This window comes from Triturus cristatus, chromosome 7 (assembly GCF_964204655.1).
Source record: "Triturus cristatus chromosome 7, aTriCri1.1, whole genome shotgun sequence".
In the NCBI taxonomy this organism is placed as follows: domain Eukaryota; kingdom Metazoa; phylum Chordata; class Amphibia; order Caudata; family Salamandridae; genus Triturus; species Triturus cristatus.
In genome coordinates, this window is record NC_140590.1 from 207,934,891 (window position 1) to 207,950,983 (window position 16,093).

At 44.5% G+C, this 16,093-nt stretch overlaps 1 protein-coding gene across 1 annotated transcript in view; it reads left to right on the top strand.

Moving 5' to 3' along the window:
• The window catches only part of LOC146809229 (uncharacterized), a 117,162-nt gene extending 102,242 nt beyond the window's left edge, over positions 1-14,920 (top strand). Inside the window, exon 4 of the mRNA XM_085614845.1 lies at positions 14,682-14,920. Coding sequence (XP_085470971.1) covers positions 14,682-14,920 — 239 coding nt within the window. The remainder of the gene's footprint in view (positions 1-14,681) is intronic.
• Positions 14,921-16,093: the final 1,173 nt, after the last annotated feature.

The following is a 16,093-nucleotide window of genomic DNA, read 5'->3' on the forward strand; positions in this document are numbered from 1 at the left end:
TCCGAAAGGTCAGAAGGTCCTCCAGCACGCGGATTTCAACAGGCAAGGAGTTCCATGCTGACGCAGCCATTACCCTAAACGAGCGGCCTCCCATGCGGCTAAGCCTGAATCTGGGAACCACCGCAAGGGCCAGACCCTGAGAGCGAAGGCTACGGGCAGGGACATAGAAAGACAGACAACTCGACAGGATTTCCGGGCCTGTACCTCGCAAGATTTTAAAAGCAAGGCACAATACCTTGAAGAGGATGCGCTTCCTGACCGGAAGCCAGTGTAGGGAGCGAAGGACACCTGTCACTGAGCAGAATCTGGGCAAGCCAACGATCGCCCTCGCCGCAGCATTCTGAACCCGTTGTAAGCGGGTTAGTTCAGCCTGGTTAGCCCCGGCCAGGAGAGAGCTGGCGTAATCCAGGCGGGAGATGATAGTAGCCTGGATCACCAGCTGCCTGGTCGGGGCGTCAAAGAACTTGAGAACAGGTCTCAAGCCTCTCAGGAGACCGAAACAACAGGCCGCGGTTCTTTTAGTATGGCCTACAAAGGAGAGGCCCGAATCCAGCCATAACTCCAGATTTTTCACTTCCGATACCGGGATCGGAGTAGGTCCCAACTCTGAGGGCCACCAGTGGTCACCCCACAGCTCCACTCCCTTCCCGACGACCATCACCTCTGTTTTAGTGGCGTTTAGCTGAAGGCAATTGCCTGTCAGCCAGCTAGCCACCGCCTTCAGTCCGGACTGAAACCTGGTTCCAGAACACGTGTAGAGTGACCACAGAGGGGTTGCTCATTTTAATGGCTACACCTCTGATGTGTGTAAAGAAAGCTCTGCACAGGGTAAGAAAGGTTCTTCCACATTGTTTTTAGGTAGCGAGGGATTGTTTGCAGTGTGGCACACACTGAAATACTGGAAAGGTGGGTGGAGTTACCCCTGGGAATGGTTACCCCATTGTTTACGGAGGAGCTAGGAGTCTCACTCAGTGGTGTCAGGCCTAAATGTGGCACCCCCAGTACCTTCCACAGAACGATATCTGGACCTGTGGAAGGACAGAAGAGAACTGGTCTGCCTGTCTGTGACCTGAGAATGGCCTAGCAGATTGGACAGTTTCTCTTTCTTATAACAAGGACAAAGAAGTGGACTCCATAAGTAATAAGGCTGACTTACTGTTCAAGCTGTAGGAACACAGTAAGCTGCAAGAGGCCGTTTCCTGCAATTGACCAGCTGACAAGTTCCTACTGAACCTGCCCTTGATCCTGCTGGTAGCCTCTGCTGGAGTGAGTATTGACCCCCAAGCTGTGTTCCCAAGGACCTTGACCCTTGGTTGGTATCAAAATGTACACCTCTCAGTATAACCTGAATTCTGGAAATTTTAAACTTTTTGGCTCCAAAGCTCTTCTAAGAAGCGGAACCAACCTGCCAAGCTGATCCAATAAAATGTGATGCTACTAGGCCAAATATTTAGGTTGTTCCTGCTTACAGTTTTTTTACAGCAGCAAATCAAATTCTGCTGGACCTTGCAAAGAAGGTATCTGGCCTTGTGGAGTCCTTTATTAGCTAAAGCCTGAACCCCTGTTGCACTGTAATAATCAATAAGGAGTAATTGTTTTCCAAGGTAGCATGCAACATTCAGCATGGTGTGCCTGCTATGCCCTCCCTTAAAACCCCCACACCAAGTATGAATCACCAAAGAACCATTAAGAAACAACTGCAAAGAAACCCAGGCAGGAAGGCAGGGAAAATCATCTACTAGTATGCTCAAACAGCTTAACCTGCTAGAATAAAATGCCAAGAATGAGGATGAATATACCTATTCACCATCTGTTTGATTACCGAGAAAAAAAGCAAACCACAAGAAGTAGGCCACAAAATCTAGAGGGACAAAGAAGGGGAAAAAAATCGAAACACAAATCAGATAATGTATTAAATAATCCTGTAGCAGTTTATCTCTGATATGATTCAAAGCCTAATAAATGGAGTTGAAGAGCTTAGAAGCCTTCACTTCACAGGAAAGTTTGAACTTCAAAATGTTATGCAACTGATGTTCAAAAATGCTAAAAAAATAGGGTACACTCAGAATTATCACTACAGGGGATAAACACTAATTTGCAATTATGTCATGACATTTTCAACAAGAAGCTAGATGATATGAAAATAGGAGGAAGTAAGACAATATTTCTAAGGAGGTGATTCTCCCTCCTAAAATGAGAATGATGTAGTGAACTAATATTATCTCATTGGATCATTCAATGGTTTTGAAAACAAGGTGGAAATCCTTTTGGGAAATCCTTTTGTTCGGATTTTGCATCTGATTTCCTGTCCCTTGCATGCTTATTTATTTGCAGTGGAATCCATATCCTCTTAGGAACTGGTGCTAAAATCTATACAATATTCTTTTACTTAAAAAAACCTGTTCATTGGGTTTTGACATACAATAGGAAAGCACAACATAGCAATCTTCATTTTGACAAGTCACATATTCCTACAGTTGAGCAGCAAGTTAAAGTGTGGATTAGAGATTCCTTCTCCCTGGTAGACACCATCCCAGTGTGATGGTGGTGAGCAGGAAAAGGGGAGCCCGGCCTGATCCCAGATGTTCAACTCATGGCCTTGAAGAATACAAAGACCAAGTGGGGGCATCTCAGGTGCATAGGGAGACAGGTGTATGGGGATTCACAGTGCTTTAGCACGGCAGGCAAGTGCCACCTGGAGAAGAAGGGTGAAGCCAATTAAGGCCAAGACCCCAAGACCGTATGCATTAGTTGTTTAGCCCAGGCAAGCAGCGATCTGTATGTTCATGTTTCCGCATTGAAGCCCTCCGCCAACCAGCTTTAAAGCCATTGTATTTGGGCTGCCATATAATAAAATTTGAAGTTGGAGGCCATAAGGCCTTCCTGGTCAGGCAGAAAGTTCAATTTACCCATCTATTAGAAATACGTGATGTCAGGTCCCCCAAGAGAAAATTTTCAGAGGAAGGACAATAGGTAGGCTTGAGAAGTAATACAGGCGGCAGAGGAGCATCACCATTTTGTATACGACTATGCTGCCCATCACCAATGAGGGAAGCAACCACCAGAAGGTCACTTGTGGTCTAAGCGATGACACCACCACTGTCAGATTACAATCTAAAAGGTCCTTAATAGTATATGCAAATACCCAGGGATTGGAAAGAGACAGGTTCCTACTGGATAAGGCCCTCACCCAGATCCAGGGCCACCGACTACTCACTAGGTACCAGGGAAAAGATACAGGATTTTTTCCAGTTCATGCAGAGTTCAGAGACTATACCAAATTCATCCAGGAAACTAGCTATGGGGGAGTGAATAGATGACGGATCTTTGAATAAAAGCAAGAAATCGTCATTGTATAATGGTATTGTATGAATTCCACCAGGGAGAGGTATACCCCACTCTCTGCAACCCTGCCTGGTCTGGGCCATCAGCAGTTCCATTGCTAATGCAAATAAATGTGGAAAGAGTTTGCAGCCCTCTCTTGTACCCCTACCGACAGATAGGGCCTTAGAGAGGCATCCCCATAGTGAATGTGGACTGTGATGCCTGTATAAAGTATGTGGATTAATATAGCAATATTATAATATTATAATTTTTAACAGAACACAAAAAGGTAATCTGAACGTGGGTGTTGAATGCTTTTTGCAAGTCTAACACCAGGGCAGTTGTACATAGCTATTTCCCTTGGATAGTCTCTACAATGCTTTAAAAGTGTTGAATATTCAACTAGGTATTCCTGCTCAGAATTAACCTGTTTTGGTCTGCTTGCATAATGCAATGAAGCACTTGATGAATTCCATTGGTAAGGATTATAGAATCCATATTTAGTACAGTTGTTGGGAGATACAAGGCAAGGACCTTTTCTAGTAGTAAGAGAGTCGCAAAGCCTGGTGAAGTGCGTTCAGGAGACATTTGGCCTCCCATGCTGCTTCATACTGCTCCACCAGAGTAGTAGCTAGCTGGCCTGCACATGTTTTGTAAGGCCGTCAGTCCCAGGAGACTTTCTAACTGATACCTCCATTATGGCCACTTGTTAGAAATGGGGGTCTCTAGTTGGAATAGGTAGGTACTTTTGTTCAAATAGGGACCCTTGCTTCTAGTTAGGGTAAGGGGAATACACACTTTAGATAACCCCTGATCACCCCCTGGGTAGCTTGGCATGAGCAGACAGACTTATCCCAAAGGCAATGTGCAAAGTATTTGTACACAAAACACACAGTAATACAGTGATAACATCACAAATGGACACCAGACCAGTTTAGAAAACTAAAGTATTTTTACCTAAACACAACAAGACCAAAATGACAAAAATCCAACATACATGTAATAAGAATATGACTTTAAAAATGTTTCAAGCAACTGGGTCCGTAGAAAACTATGGGTGCGTTATTTCTCACAAAGTACCTGTAGGTGTGACAATATTCACAAGGCCAAACAGCTGCAAGAAGGGAAGCACCGAGAAACAAAGAGATGCATCAGTTCCTGAGACCATGGGGAGGCGATGCAACAGTTCTGCTGCACGCAGAAGTGATGCGTCAAAACCACTTTGTTGGGGGAAATGATGTGTCGACCCGAGACGATTCTGGTCCGTGGGTGATACATGGGGAAAACTTGCTGCACAGGTACAATGCGTGGAAATCCAGGATGCGTCAGCGATAGATGCGGCGGTGTTGAGTGGTGTTGCATAGGTTTCTTCAGCCACGAACACTCTATGCATCGGTTCTTGAAGTGGCGACAGGTGCTGCATCAGTTCGGCAGTGGCGAGGCAATGTGTGGAAATTCTTCTCACACAGCGGTGATGCAACAGAAAATTGCAGCAAGAAGAGCAATCCATTGATTTCTTCAGTTCTTTGGGTTTCTTCCAGCTCCCAACAGCCGGTACAACCTCCCGAGGCCCAGAACCTAAGCAGGCACCTCCTAGGAGGTCAGAACGCACAACAACAGAGTTTAGGGGAGCTCGGGGTGAAGTCTTTGTATCCCTGATAATTCAGAACAGGAGACCAGCACACGCAGGCCCTTGGATATCTTCTTCAAGCAGGTTCAAAGAAAAGGTCCAGGCTTTGTCCTCTCCTTGGCAGAAACAGCAACTGCAGGCCAAACCCACACACTACACAGCAAAGTTGCAGTACTCCCCCTCTTCAGCTCTTCTCCTTGGCAAAGGTTCCTCTTGATTCCAGAAGTGATCTAAAATTCTGGGGTTTTATGTCTAATACTTGTACTCCAAAACGTCTTTGTTCTCTTGTAAAAGGGTCTCTGAGCCCAGTCCAAATCAATTCTGTCCTCGCTGGTGCATAATTTATGACCACGGGTGGGGGGGGGGGGGTGGAGACAGCATTGTGCAAGGAAATCTCAACCCACTACTCTGAATTCAGCCAAGGTCTATTCAGCTCAGCTCTGAGTGATCCAGGAAGGGCCAGTCACACCTCACCCCCCTCCCCAGTGGCTGTCTACAGTGAATGCATATCCCCAGCCCCTGTCACACCAAAACCAGACAGTAAATACGCAAACAGGCTGAGGCACACAAAATGGTTAAACAAGAAAATGTCTACTTTGTAAGAGTGGCATTTTCAAACACACAATTTAAAAACTTTCTTTACTAAAAGATGTGTTATTAAATTCTGAGTTCAGAGAGCTTTAACTTTATTTCTTCATCTTGTCCCACTGGGAAGTTATACTTGTAAGATGTTACAGAGTATTTCCCATTCTATCCTACGGGACAGATAGCCTTTGAATAGTGAAAAAACAAAATTGACAGTATTTCACTATCAGGATATGTCACAGACACCAGTACATGTCCTACCTTTCACATACACTGCACACTGCCCATGGGGGTACATTGGGCCTTCCAAAGAGGTGCCTTACATTAAGAAAAGGTAAGGTTAGGGCGTGGCAAGTGAGTGCACTTGCCATGTCAAACATGGCTGTTAACAAACTGCGCATAGACACAGCAGTGGGAGGTCTGAGATACCTTTTCAAGGCTACTCGTGTGAGTGGCACAATCAGTGCTGCAGGCCCACTAGTAGCATTTGATTTACAGGCCCTGGCATACTTCAGTGGACTTTAGTAGGCGCTTACCAGTAAATCAAATAGGCAAATAATGGATAACCAATTATGTTCACAATTTACACAAAGAGCATATGCACTTTAGCACTGATCAGCAGTGGTAAAGTGCCCAGAGTCCTAGAGCCAGCAAACACAGGTCAGAATAAAATAGGAGGAATAAGCAAATAATTTGGGTTTAACCCTGCAAAAAGGGCCAAGTACAACACCACTTTAATGTCTTGAGCTGTGATAGGAATATCAAGTTCTTCACTGTCCTCCGGAATGTATGGAGAATGGCTGTTTCTTGGAAGTCCAGAACTACATCTGACTGTGCCCCCAGTGAGAAACAATAGAGAGCCCTCTAGTAGGTGACAAAGGCTTCATGTCTGGGTTGTTTTGAATGGAAAAAGTAACATTGAGTCTGAAGGAACTGTCTAAATTCCATATTGGTCAGTCATGCTAGGACCTATCACCTTATAAATGTGTGTGGGATGTGAAGTAGGCATAACCCAAGCATAACCCAAGCAGTGAAGCAGTTTGATCAGTAGAACTGCAGCCTCATGGAGCTCAGCCTCTCAGGTTCGGAGCAAGGAGTCCAATTCTTTAGCTTCTCCCCGCTCTACATCTTTGTATTCTTGTTTGCCAATGTCTCAATCTCAGAGTACCATTATTCATACCCCTGAGACCATGTGAACTCAAGTGACTCGGACAACTACCTTGAAGGCCTCCCATTCAGTTGTAGGCAGAGAAGTCATGCCATCATTGTGCTCAATGCAAGGTTTCTTTCTGATATGATGTCCCTAAATGGTGAGTCCTCAAGAGTGGAGGCCTGTATGTGCTAAGTTGGACTGAGATTTCAAAAACTCTTGTGTAAAATAGATATGTGTATTTGCACAATTAATTAAAATCATTGCAATTCAAAAAGCGCTTTCCACTCTCGATTTTAAAAAGTTCATGTTTTTTGATTTTTTTTAAAAGGAAGAAATTCATAGCTAACATAGAGGAGGTTCATGAGGGACATCTGCTGGTAAAATTGAGTTTATCTTGATCATAAATTTTACAAATCGGGTGGCCTTTCTAGCCGAGTCCCCCTTCATACACTCCTCTAGGGCTTCTTAGCATGTCTGCACATTGAAAATTCTCCAGATGGGGCGCACTCAAAAGATTCTAAAGGGGAGTAGGATTCTGCAGATGCACCAAACGTGTATTACATTTTCTTCCCCGTTGTTGCAAAAACTACACTGAGAGGGCATACCTGCCTTGTACCTCCGTCCATACTTATACGCCATCAGGGGGATTAGGCCAAAACGTAATCTCATTAACTGGTGTTTCACCAATGGCTTCATAGAGGATAACAGATAATGCGGTAAGGTTTTAAGATCATAACGTTTTGACGCCCAGCTGCCATGAGATAGATTTTTCACGGCTAATGCATCGTGTTCCACTGAAAGAATCTATGCTTGTTTAGTCAAAACTTTAGCAATCACCCCTATGGGCAGCGTGCTTGCCCATAATTCATGAGCTTATAGTGTGTCCAGGCAGAATATTATAAATGTATTCCAGGAAGTGCTGGGATTGTTTAACAGTGACCATATACAGCTCTTTAGTGTGGAGTCATGAGCCATTTTAGTTTTTGCACAGTAGGCAATGAATCTTGCTTTCATGATCCAATGTTGGGAAAACAGGCATAACTCCAAATGGATTTGAGCATGGGAGATCGAGTTGGGAAGGTGATACACTCTGCGAAAACAAGCTGATTGCATTCTATCCAACCCGGTGAACATTTTGTCTTTAAAAGTAGTGGCGCCAAAAGCTATAGTGGATAGTAATTTGGCACCTATCACTCTAATTAACGGGGTGAAGTGTGGAGAATGAAGAGCTTTCTTAGTTCTTAGGAAGGCCCCCTCCAGGCTGCGAGCCAGACCTTGCCTTGCAGCAATTTGCAGACCCTGGCTTCGTCTGTGGTCTATCCAGACTCCAATATATTTATATATGGCAACTACCTCTATAGGGTTCCCAGCGATGTACCAGGGGCACTGTCTTGCTCAACGCCTTGAGATTATCATCACCTTGGTTTCAGAGATATTAATCCTCAAAGCATTTGTTTCACAATACGATGCCAGGTAATCAAAGAGTCGTTGAAGGCCCACCTGAGTTTGATTAAGGAGAATCGTGTCATCTGCATATTGCATTGACTGGATTTTAACAGATGCGATTCTAGGTGGGAAAGTTAGAGAACGGGTCAGCCATTCGGGCAAATCTGCAAGGTACAAATTAAAGAGTAAAGGAGCCAAAATGCATCCCTGCTTTAGATATCTGCTGGTCATGATTTTATTGGTAGTGGACCAACCAGTGGAGACTTTTATTTTTACCCAGGTATCGGTATAAAGAGTGATGAGGGCATTCAATATAGATTGCAGGATGCCCCATTTGAACAATTTTTCCCAAAGCCTGGGACAGACAACACTATCAAATGCCTTTTAAAAGTCAATCAATCCTAGGAATAGCGATTTTCCCTTTTTTGCAAGAATATTCTCAATCATGTGGGCTAAGCAGATCAGATTGTCCTCGATGTGACAGCCCTTTTGGAAGACTGTTTGCGTAAAAGGTATTAGTTTACAGTCTTCCGCCTAGCTGGTCAATTCTTGTAATAAGACGCATGCATAGGCCTTCCCGTCGACATCAAGGAGGGCAATCATCTGATAATTATTGGGGTTAGCCTCGCCAGGAATCAGGAATAGACCCGCCCATTCTGCATGCCTCAAATAGGGTGGCCAAGAGCACTGCCCACTTGTGGGTGAAAGCTTTATATATCTTTGTTGGTAACCCATTTGGGCCCGGGGACCCTCCTGAACGCATTTTCTTTATAATAAGTGCAACTTGTTTAGGGGCATCTTGATTGTGGGTGAAATTCCTTGAGGATTAGGGGGAGTAGAGCTGTGATAGTTAGGCCAGTTGAGCCTGACGGGCTCAACATAAAGTGCTTCATTATCAGCCTCCCAATCAGTGGGGGAGATATTTGGTACGGTTGATAGTTGGTCTGCTCTAACAGCTTTTTTTACCCAGCTCCAAAATCTCTTTTGATCCTTTGATTTTATGATTTCATGGGCAATTGTCCAGTGATGTTCTTCTTTTATCCTCTAATATACTTGAACCTTGCCTTCCTATACTCTTTGCGAGTAGTCAATAGCTTCTCTCATAAGGATTTATTATCTATGTTGGTGTATGGGCAGTTGCGCAATAAGTTATTTAATTTGTGTTTAATACTCAACATTGTTTGCTTGTGTTCACTTAGGTGGGGTATAGTTTGGGGGGATTATTTGAATTTTTAAGTATCTTTGTAGATAGATTTTTTTTAGGTCCTCCACTACCTGTTCCCACAGTGGTGTCGTCAGCCGGTCGCTAAACTCATGGTTCAGGTTTTCCAAGGAGTCATCCCCCTTCTCTTCAATTGCTTCTTGTTGGTCCAGGGTCCACGGTAGTTTTCTAATAGGCTCCAATAAAGATTCTTTCCCAATCAAGATTTGTTTTGGGCGGGGGCTCTGCCTGGATAGAACTTTGCATGTTAGGACGGCATGATTACTTTCCAATGAGGGGGTTACCACAAATTCCTGAACACTGTCAAAGTGGGCAACCGAGCTCCATATATAATCCAATGTAGACATTCTGAAGGGGGATACATAGGTATAAGCGGCAGGCGAGTCTGAATCAGGTCTTACGTTTAAAATGCGGAACCCTAGTTGGTTTAAGCACACTGCCACCTTTGTCTCTTGATTGTCCTTCCGTTGGTACTGGCACCTTGTATCCAGTACAGCCCACATTTGGTTGTCCAATGAGGATAGGTGAGAAGAATCCAGGCCTGTCTCCATTAGGTTAGCATTAAAGTCTCCCATAACTAGCCACATATCGTTTGGGAAGTGTACAAGAAGATCTCTCATAATAGGGAGAATTTTGTTCAAGGTTGACTCTCACTTGATTTTAGAGGGATGTAGATAGATACAGCCAAGGATAATAGTTTGTTGTTTCAAATTATTTTTTCCTAGAGGTTGTTACTGGATATTAATAAAATTATAATCGACTTGTCCTTTACAGAGTGGGGAGACCTTTAGGGCTAGGTTGTTCTTCAGGGCAATTAATACTCCTCCTGACGCATGGCCGCCTGCTTGGGATGCTATTGCACAAGATTCATAAACAGTATAGTCCTCCCAGGCAATAGTTTGCAAGAACCAAATTTCTTTCATAGCTTTTTACAAAAGAGGGTGCTAATCTTTCAGCTTTTTCCTTGGTTAGTCCTCGGATGTTCCAAGAACAGATTCTAAGGTGGTAAATAGTATCTTTACTGGTTTGATATCTAGTCGAGATGTTATGTGCTTCACCCTAAGGCCTGGGAGAGCCAATACCAGTCTTGAGAGTTCTGTCATTTCAGCGCACACTGGTGGGAGCCTCCTGCTCTGGATGTTCTTATTTGTAGTGGGTTCTTTTTCCAGGGCACTGTTTGGGTACCCGCTAGGGAGCCGCAGAGAAATGAAGTAGGCAACTGCCTGAATATATCACTGTTAGCCAAAGTTGAAATGTTGAAATCCTTTGGGGGGTTAGGGATTCTGTCCTTTAAAAAAGCAGGGTACTTAATTTTGGTTGCAAGACTAATCTGAATGCCCCAATCGCACAGACGATCTTTATTCTTCAGTAGGGCAGCGGCCATATCTTTGCTGTAGAGGGTTACTACCGTGGTCTCATTTATTTGGCCCTGTTCTGGGGCGACAAGCAACACTTTCAATGTCTATTGTTTTTATATTTTCTAGTCCTGGAAAGTGTGAAAACAGGTTTAGGAGATTTCCTCTATTGAGGCTATCCCATTTCCCTTGGAATGGATACTCTGGGTATAGCGTTAATCTTTTACCTTCTTGGGGTGATTGGATTGTTTCAGCATCCTTCAATGCAGCTTTATTCTTCTAATGAAGAGTTTTATTATTGAGTCATCTTTGGGCATCTCGTTCTTAAGAGGCTGATTTAAACATTCTGGTTAGTTCACGTTAGAGCGGTGAGGACTTACCTCTTTTATACTCCCATGGAGGGGTTCCTGCCTCTGGTCCACTATTTCAAGGGAATTCATTGCCTTATTGTTTTGTTTCTTTCCGGGTCCATCTATTAGATTAACTTGTATGGCTATATCCTCTGTGGATTTTCTATTATTGTAGTCCTCTTTCTCGTTTTCACGTGACTGTCTTGAGTCGCAGCTGCTTGTGGGTTCATAGATGAGATCCAAGCCCATGAGCTTTTTCAAACCATGCTGAGTGGGGGGTTCTTTGCTTGATGGCTTTGTGGGTTTATCCAGAGTCTTTGAGAATTCTCCACAATGGTTATTGGATTCTTTTTTTTCTTTACACCTCCCAATAGTCTCCTTTGGGCTGTGCATGGTGCATTGGACGAGTTCGGTCTTGCATTGACCCACACTTTGCACTATGATAGTTTGCTCTTGGGAGCAGGTGTCCAAAATTCCTCCTCCATAGATGTTTTTACTAGATACAGGGGCTGTATTGGCTTTCGATTCATTGTCATCGGGTCTGAGCCAGCGTAATAGCATTCCGTTCTTTTTCCTAGTGTTGTTTAATTTCTTTAATCTCTTCTTGTTTTTCCTGGACAGATGTTGTCCTTCCGCCGAGGGTGCAATTGTCATCTTCAGTGGTTCGATAGAATGGGGCAGTTTATCCATGTCTGTTGCAGTTTTAGGTTGGAAGGTAGTTACATGAATGAAATTTTCTTGAGAGGAATTATCAGCGCCATTTACTGTGTATATTTTGTTTAGGGTGGATTCATGATCTAGTTTATCGACGATTTTTGGGCTTTCGAGTTGGTGCTCTTGTGTGACAATGGTCTGGTGCTCTAGGCAATCAGGGGGGTCATTGACATGCAACTGGGTTCTTGCTTTAGGGTCAGTCTTATTGTCCCCTGGGTGCTTTATACTGTGATATTGTTGTTTTCTTAAAGTGGGCCAGGGTGAGTGCTGGCCTAATAATGGCTGAGAAGAAGTGATTTTTGGCATACGTCTACATGCCTTATTCTTCAGGTCTTCTATTAGAGTGGACATTACTTTCGGAAGAGTTTCTAGTTTTTTTAATATAGGATTGCACCTACACCCGCTGTTACTTTGGCTTAACGCTACATTATTTTGGGCTCTGCATATCAAGGAATTTAATTGGTCTAGTTTGGTGTCAATTTTGGTTATTAAACCAGCTATCAGCTGTAAAATATTTAATTGGGCATTCAATTTGTCTGCGTGCATATGACCAGCACTAGCCATTGAATTCAGGGCTTGGTTGGTATCTGAGAGTAGCATCTCAACATTGTATGTAGTTGAAGTTTCAGATGGCTCCCTGAGCCGGGGTTCTGTTTTAAGAGAATCACTAGCCTTACTTTGACAATGTAGAGGAGTTAGGTTTGAGTTTAGGAGCTACTAATTGAACACGATCGCTTTCTTTCATGAAATTTATTTAGGTTTTTTGATGTGAGTTTTGCTGTTGGTTGAAATCTTCTTGGCTGGCTCTGCTATTGTTTGTAAACATCAGAGGAGTGTTAAGTAAGCAACCCCTAGCACCAGACTGATATGGGTCCTTAGGATGGTTTTTAGTCACTTGCCCACAGGGTGCTGAAGTTGGTGTAGAGGTAGGCAGGGGAAAATCAAACTTAAACTTTTGGGCACCAGGCTCCAATGTGCCATTGGATTCTATTGCTTCTGTTTCGAAGGGCGACGGGCTCGATAGGCTTATAATCTGGGATACAGGGCTCACTAGGCTGGTAGACGAAATCCAGATTGGTTGATTTTAATGATTTCTGAGTTGAATTGCAGATTGAGGTAAAGGCTTTGTCCTCTCGAGGGTCCAGAAACACCAACCGTTCTGCTGTTTCTTGATGGACCCCCAACTAACATCAAATTGTCAGGGCTACTATCAGAGTGTCTGGACACACTCGGGATTGGCTTATTATTTTGCAAGTCATCCTGATGATTTGCTTGAGATGTCCTTCGAGGGGGAAGAGAAACTAGTTGTTGAGGGATTAGGTCCCTCCCATGAATGATGATTTCTGGATAAAGGGCAGCAGGGGTAGATTTACTTATTCGAGATTCCTCACGTTGATTATGGGAATTTAAGCTCTCAAATCTCGTCGAGATGATTTCTTTCTTGTTTTTTTTTTGCTTCTTTAACAGGCCGCTTAAAATAGTCTCTTATGTCACCATTGTCTCTGGTGTCACCATTATTCCAATTGGCTGGCACCGGGACATGTCCTTGCTGTACTTTCTTGTGAGATTCTTGATTTCTTTCAATCGGGTGTGTCAAAGAGATACAGGTCCTGTCCGATATGTTCATCTGAGACACTTCAGACACTTCATGTGCTTCCAACTTTCCCTCAAATTGAGATAGAGTCTGGTTCCCTCGCCTTCCTACTTTAGGATACAGCATTTTAGGTTTCTGTCGTTTGGCGGTCTTGTGTGGCCGATGGGAATTTTGCAACTGTGCAGAGTTTCTTGTTCGCATTCCCCCCCCCCCCAGTTATGGTTGAAGGTTTCCTTTTACCGAGGAGCTATTTTTCTCAGGCGGTGGTCCTACCTGACCCCTCCTCTTCACTCCTCTTCAAGCTTGAGGCTAGGTAGCAGTTGGGCTCTGGAGTCCTGAGGCCAAGTCCCAGGGTTCAGAAAGACCGAGGTCCCCCAATGTTGCTTGGGTTTGGATTATCATTTTGAGATTGAAATTATGGTAGCTAGAGGCGATGATGGAGCAATTGTGCAGTTAAACAAAAAGTCCATGGCGCAGTGAGGAGAACAGATTTCTGGCAGGCAGACTGGCTTTAAATAGGCTGTAAATGGCAACAAATGGCAAATAATATCGGGAAATGAATTGGCTAAGTGTTTCAAGGAGAGAGGCGCCAGAGCAATAAGAGCAGTAGGGACAGCTACTGAGACCAGTGCACTCTGATGGGCCACAAGCCGCGCCCAACTACCAAGCATGCACTCAGCGGCCACCTCTTTTGCATGCGTTGACTCACTGTTGGTGCTACTATCCTCCACTGGGTCCTGCGTCCTGTGTCTTCAGTGGGCTTTAGAAGTCCCAAACAGCAGGGAGCGTGCAGCCTACAACTCCCACAATGCAGCTGGTGCCGGTGCAACATTGATATTTGTAATTTAAATATTGTGTCCTCCGTCTACGGGCACCTTACGCACCTTCGTTGTTGCCTATTCTCGCCAGTTTTCACTTTTCCCTTTTTGCTTTGCTTACATAGAGCGTGTTGAGTGCGTTTAACTCCTGCCCCAGTGCCCGTAGTCACAGAGTTACAAAGTCACAGTGCGGTGCGGTGTAGCGCCGGGTAGCACAGGCGTGCGTGCGGCATTCGATCGCAGATGATCGCAGACACGTATGCTGGTAATATTGGGGGGAGGGTCTCAGTTCACAGTTCTCACCATCTCCCAGTCCCCCAGTATCCGCCTTCTCCCTGCCTGCTGTTCCTTCTCCGCTCGAGCGCTCCTCTGCACCTCCGAGTCTGCTGCTGCTTGCTACTGACAGCAGGAGACAGTAATGTATATAAAGAAGTCCTATTTGTGGCAACAGTCCTCTGTTGGTGAAGAATAAAATACTTTTGTATTACAGGTCTACAGGTCCACAGGATCCACAGCGTCCTGCCGCAAAGTGGTGAGGCACCAGACTGGCTTCAAGGCTCCCTTGCGATCGTGGGTGTTGCTTCCGCTCTTGGGGGTTTACTCCACACGTCGTCCGCACCACCGCCGCTGAGCACCGCCGAGCGCCACCTCTACCCCTCCTGTGGGTGCTGTGGGCCGTGGATTGTGGTGGTCGCTATGGGGCACAGGATATTTTCTGGGCACTTCTGAGAGCACTTCTGAGAGGCCGGGTGCTCAGAGGTCCCCACCGCCCCTGACGGATGATCACAGTCACAAGGAGTGCTGTATTTTCAGGCGCTGTATTCTCAGGCGCAGAAGGGTAGGTGTCACACTCTCCCTTGTTCGAATGGGGGCGGCGGTAAACTCGAAAACCTGGTCTGGATCACCCTTAAAGCACCTGCTGGGCACCAACCGACACCCACGCGCAAGAGAAGCAGGCTGCAGGATCTTGTGTGAGGGTGTTGTTTGTTTAATAGCGGGCATGCACCTGGATTTATTTTACTTTTATTTAATTTAAAAAATTTATTGTGCTGGGTGGCCTGCAGTTTTAGTGGGTGCTTAGTTTGGGGTTTCTTTGCATGACATTTTTCTTCTTTTAAAAAACAAAAATGTTACACAATTCAGTCAATTTTCTCCATGTTTTTTAATAAATGTGCAATATCCATTTAATTCACTAGTCTGCCAATGGGCCTTCCAGTCAGTAGGCCCAGTACTAGTTATGGGTGCATGAAACAACTGTTTCTTTGGTGTCTTTTGAATTGAAACATCATTTAGGCTATTGATGGCATTAGATTAAATTACAAAATCTGTTTTTTTGGGGGGGGGTATTTCACGTTTATTTTTCTGAAAACAGTGTATAGGTGGAGTAATTTATTTGATGCCTTTGGAGGACGAGTGTTGTTGTAAACTTTTTTAGCCCATTGAATTTTTTTTGGGGCATTGCTGAATTTATTTTTTTCCCCTCTGTTACTATTACTCTTTTGTCTGGCCAGTGTGTGTGTGTGTTTGCCATAGGACCAGGCCTGGGCATAGTTTGCGGAATTTTGCTATGCAGAACTCCGCAAAGTTACACAAAAACTCCGCGAAGTTCCGCAATTGGCGGAGTGCAGTGCGAACTGCAGTTTGTGCTTGTATTCCTGCTCTCCAATCACGGTGGGTGGTGATGATGAGGCAGAAGAGGATGACATCCTTGTGCAAAGCTGCCCAGTCCCCAGCTGTGCGTCAACAGAATTACCCACCTCAGCGGCTTCACAATCGCACAATTGCAGATTGAGAATGAAACTTAATGACATACAGTGAGTCTACCACCATCTATGTCTCGAAATTCGGGTGTGTTAGCGGCCCCAGAAAAGATGAAAAAGCAGGCTGCTATTACAGGCATGT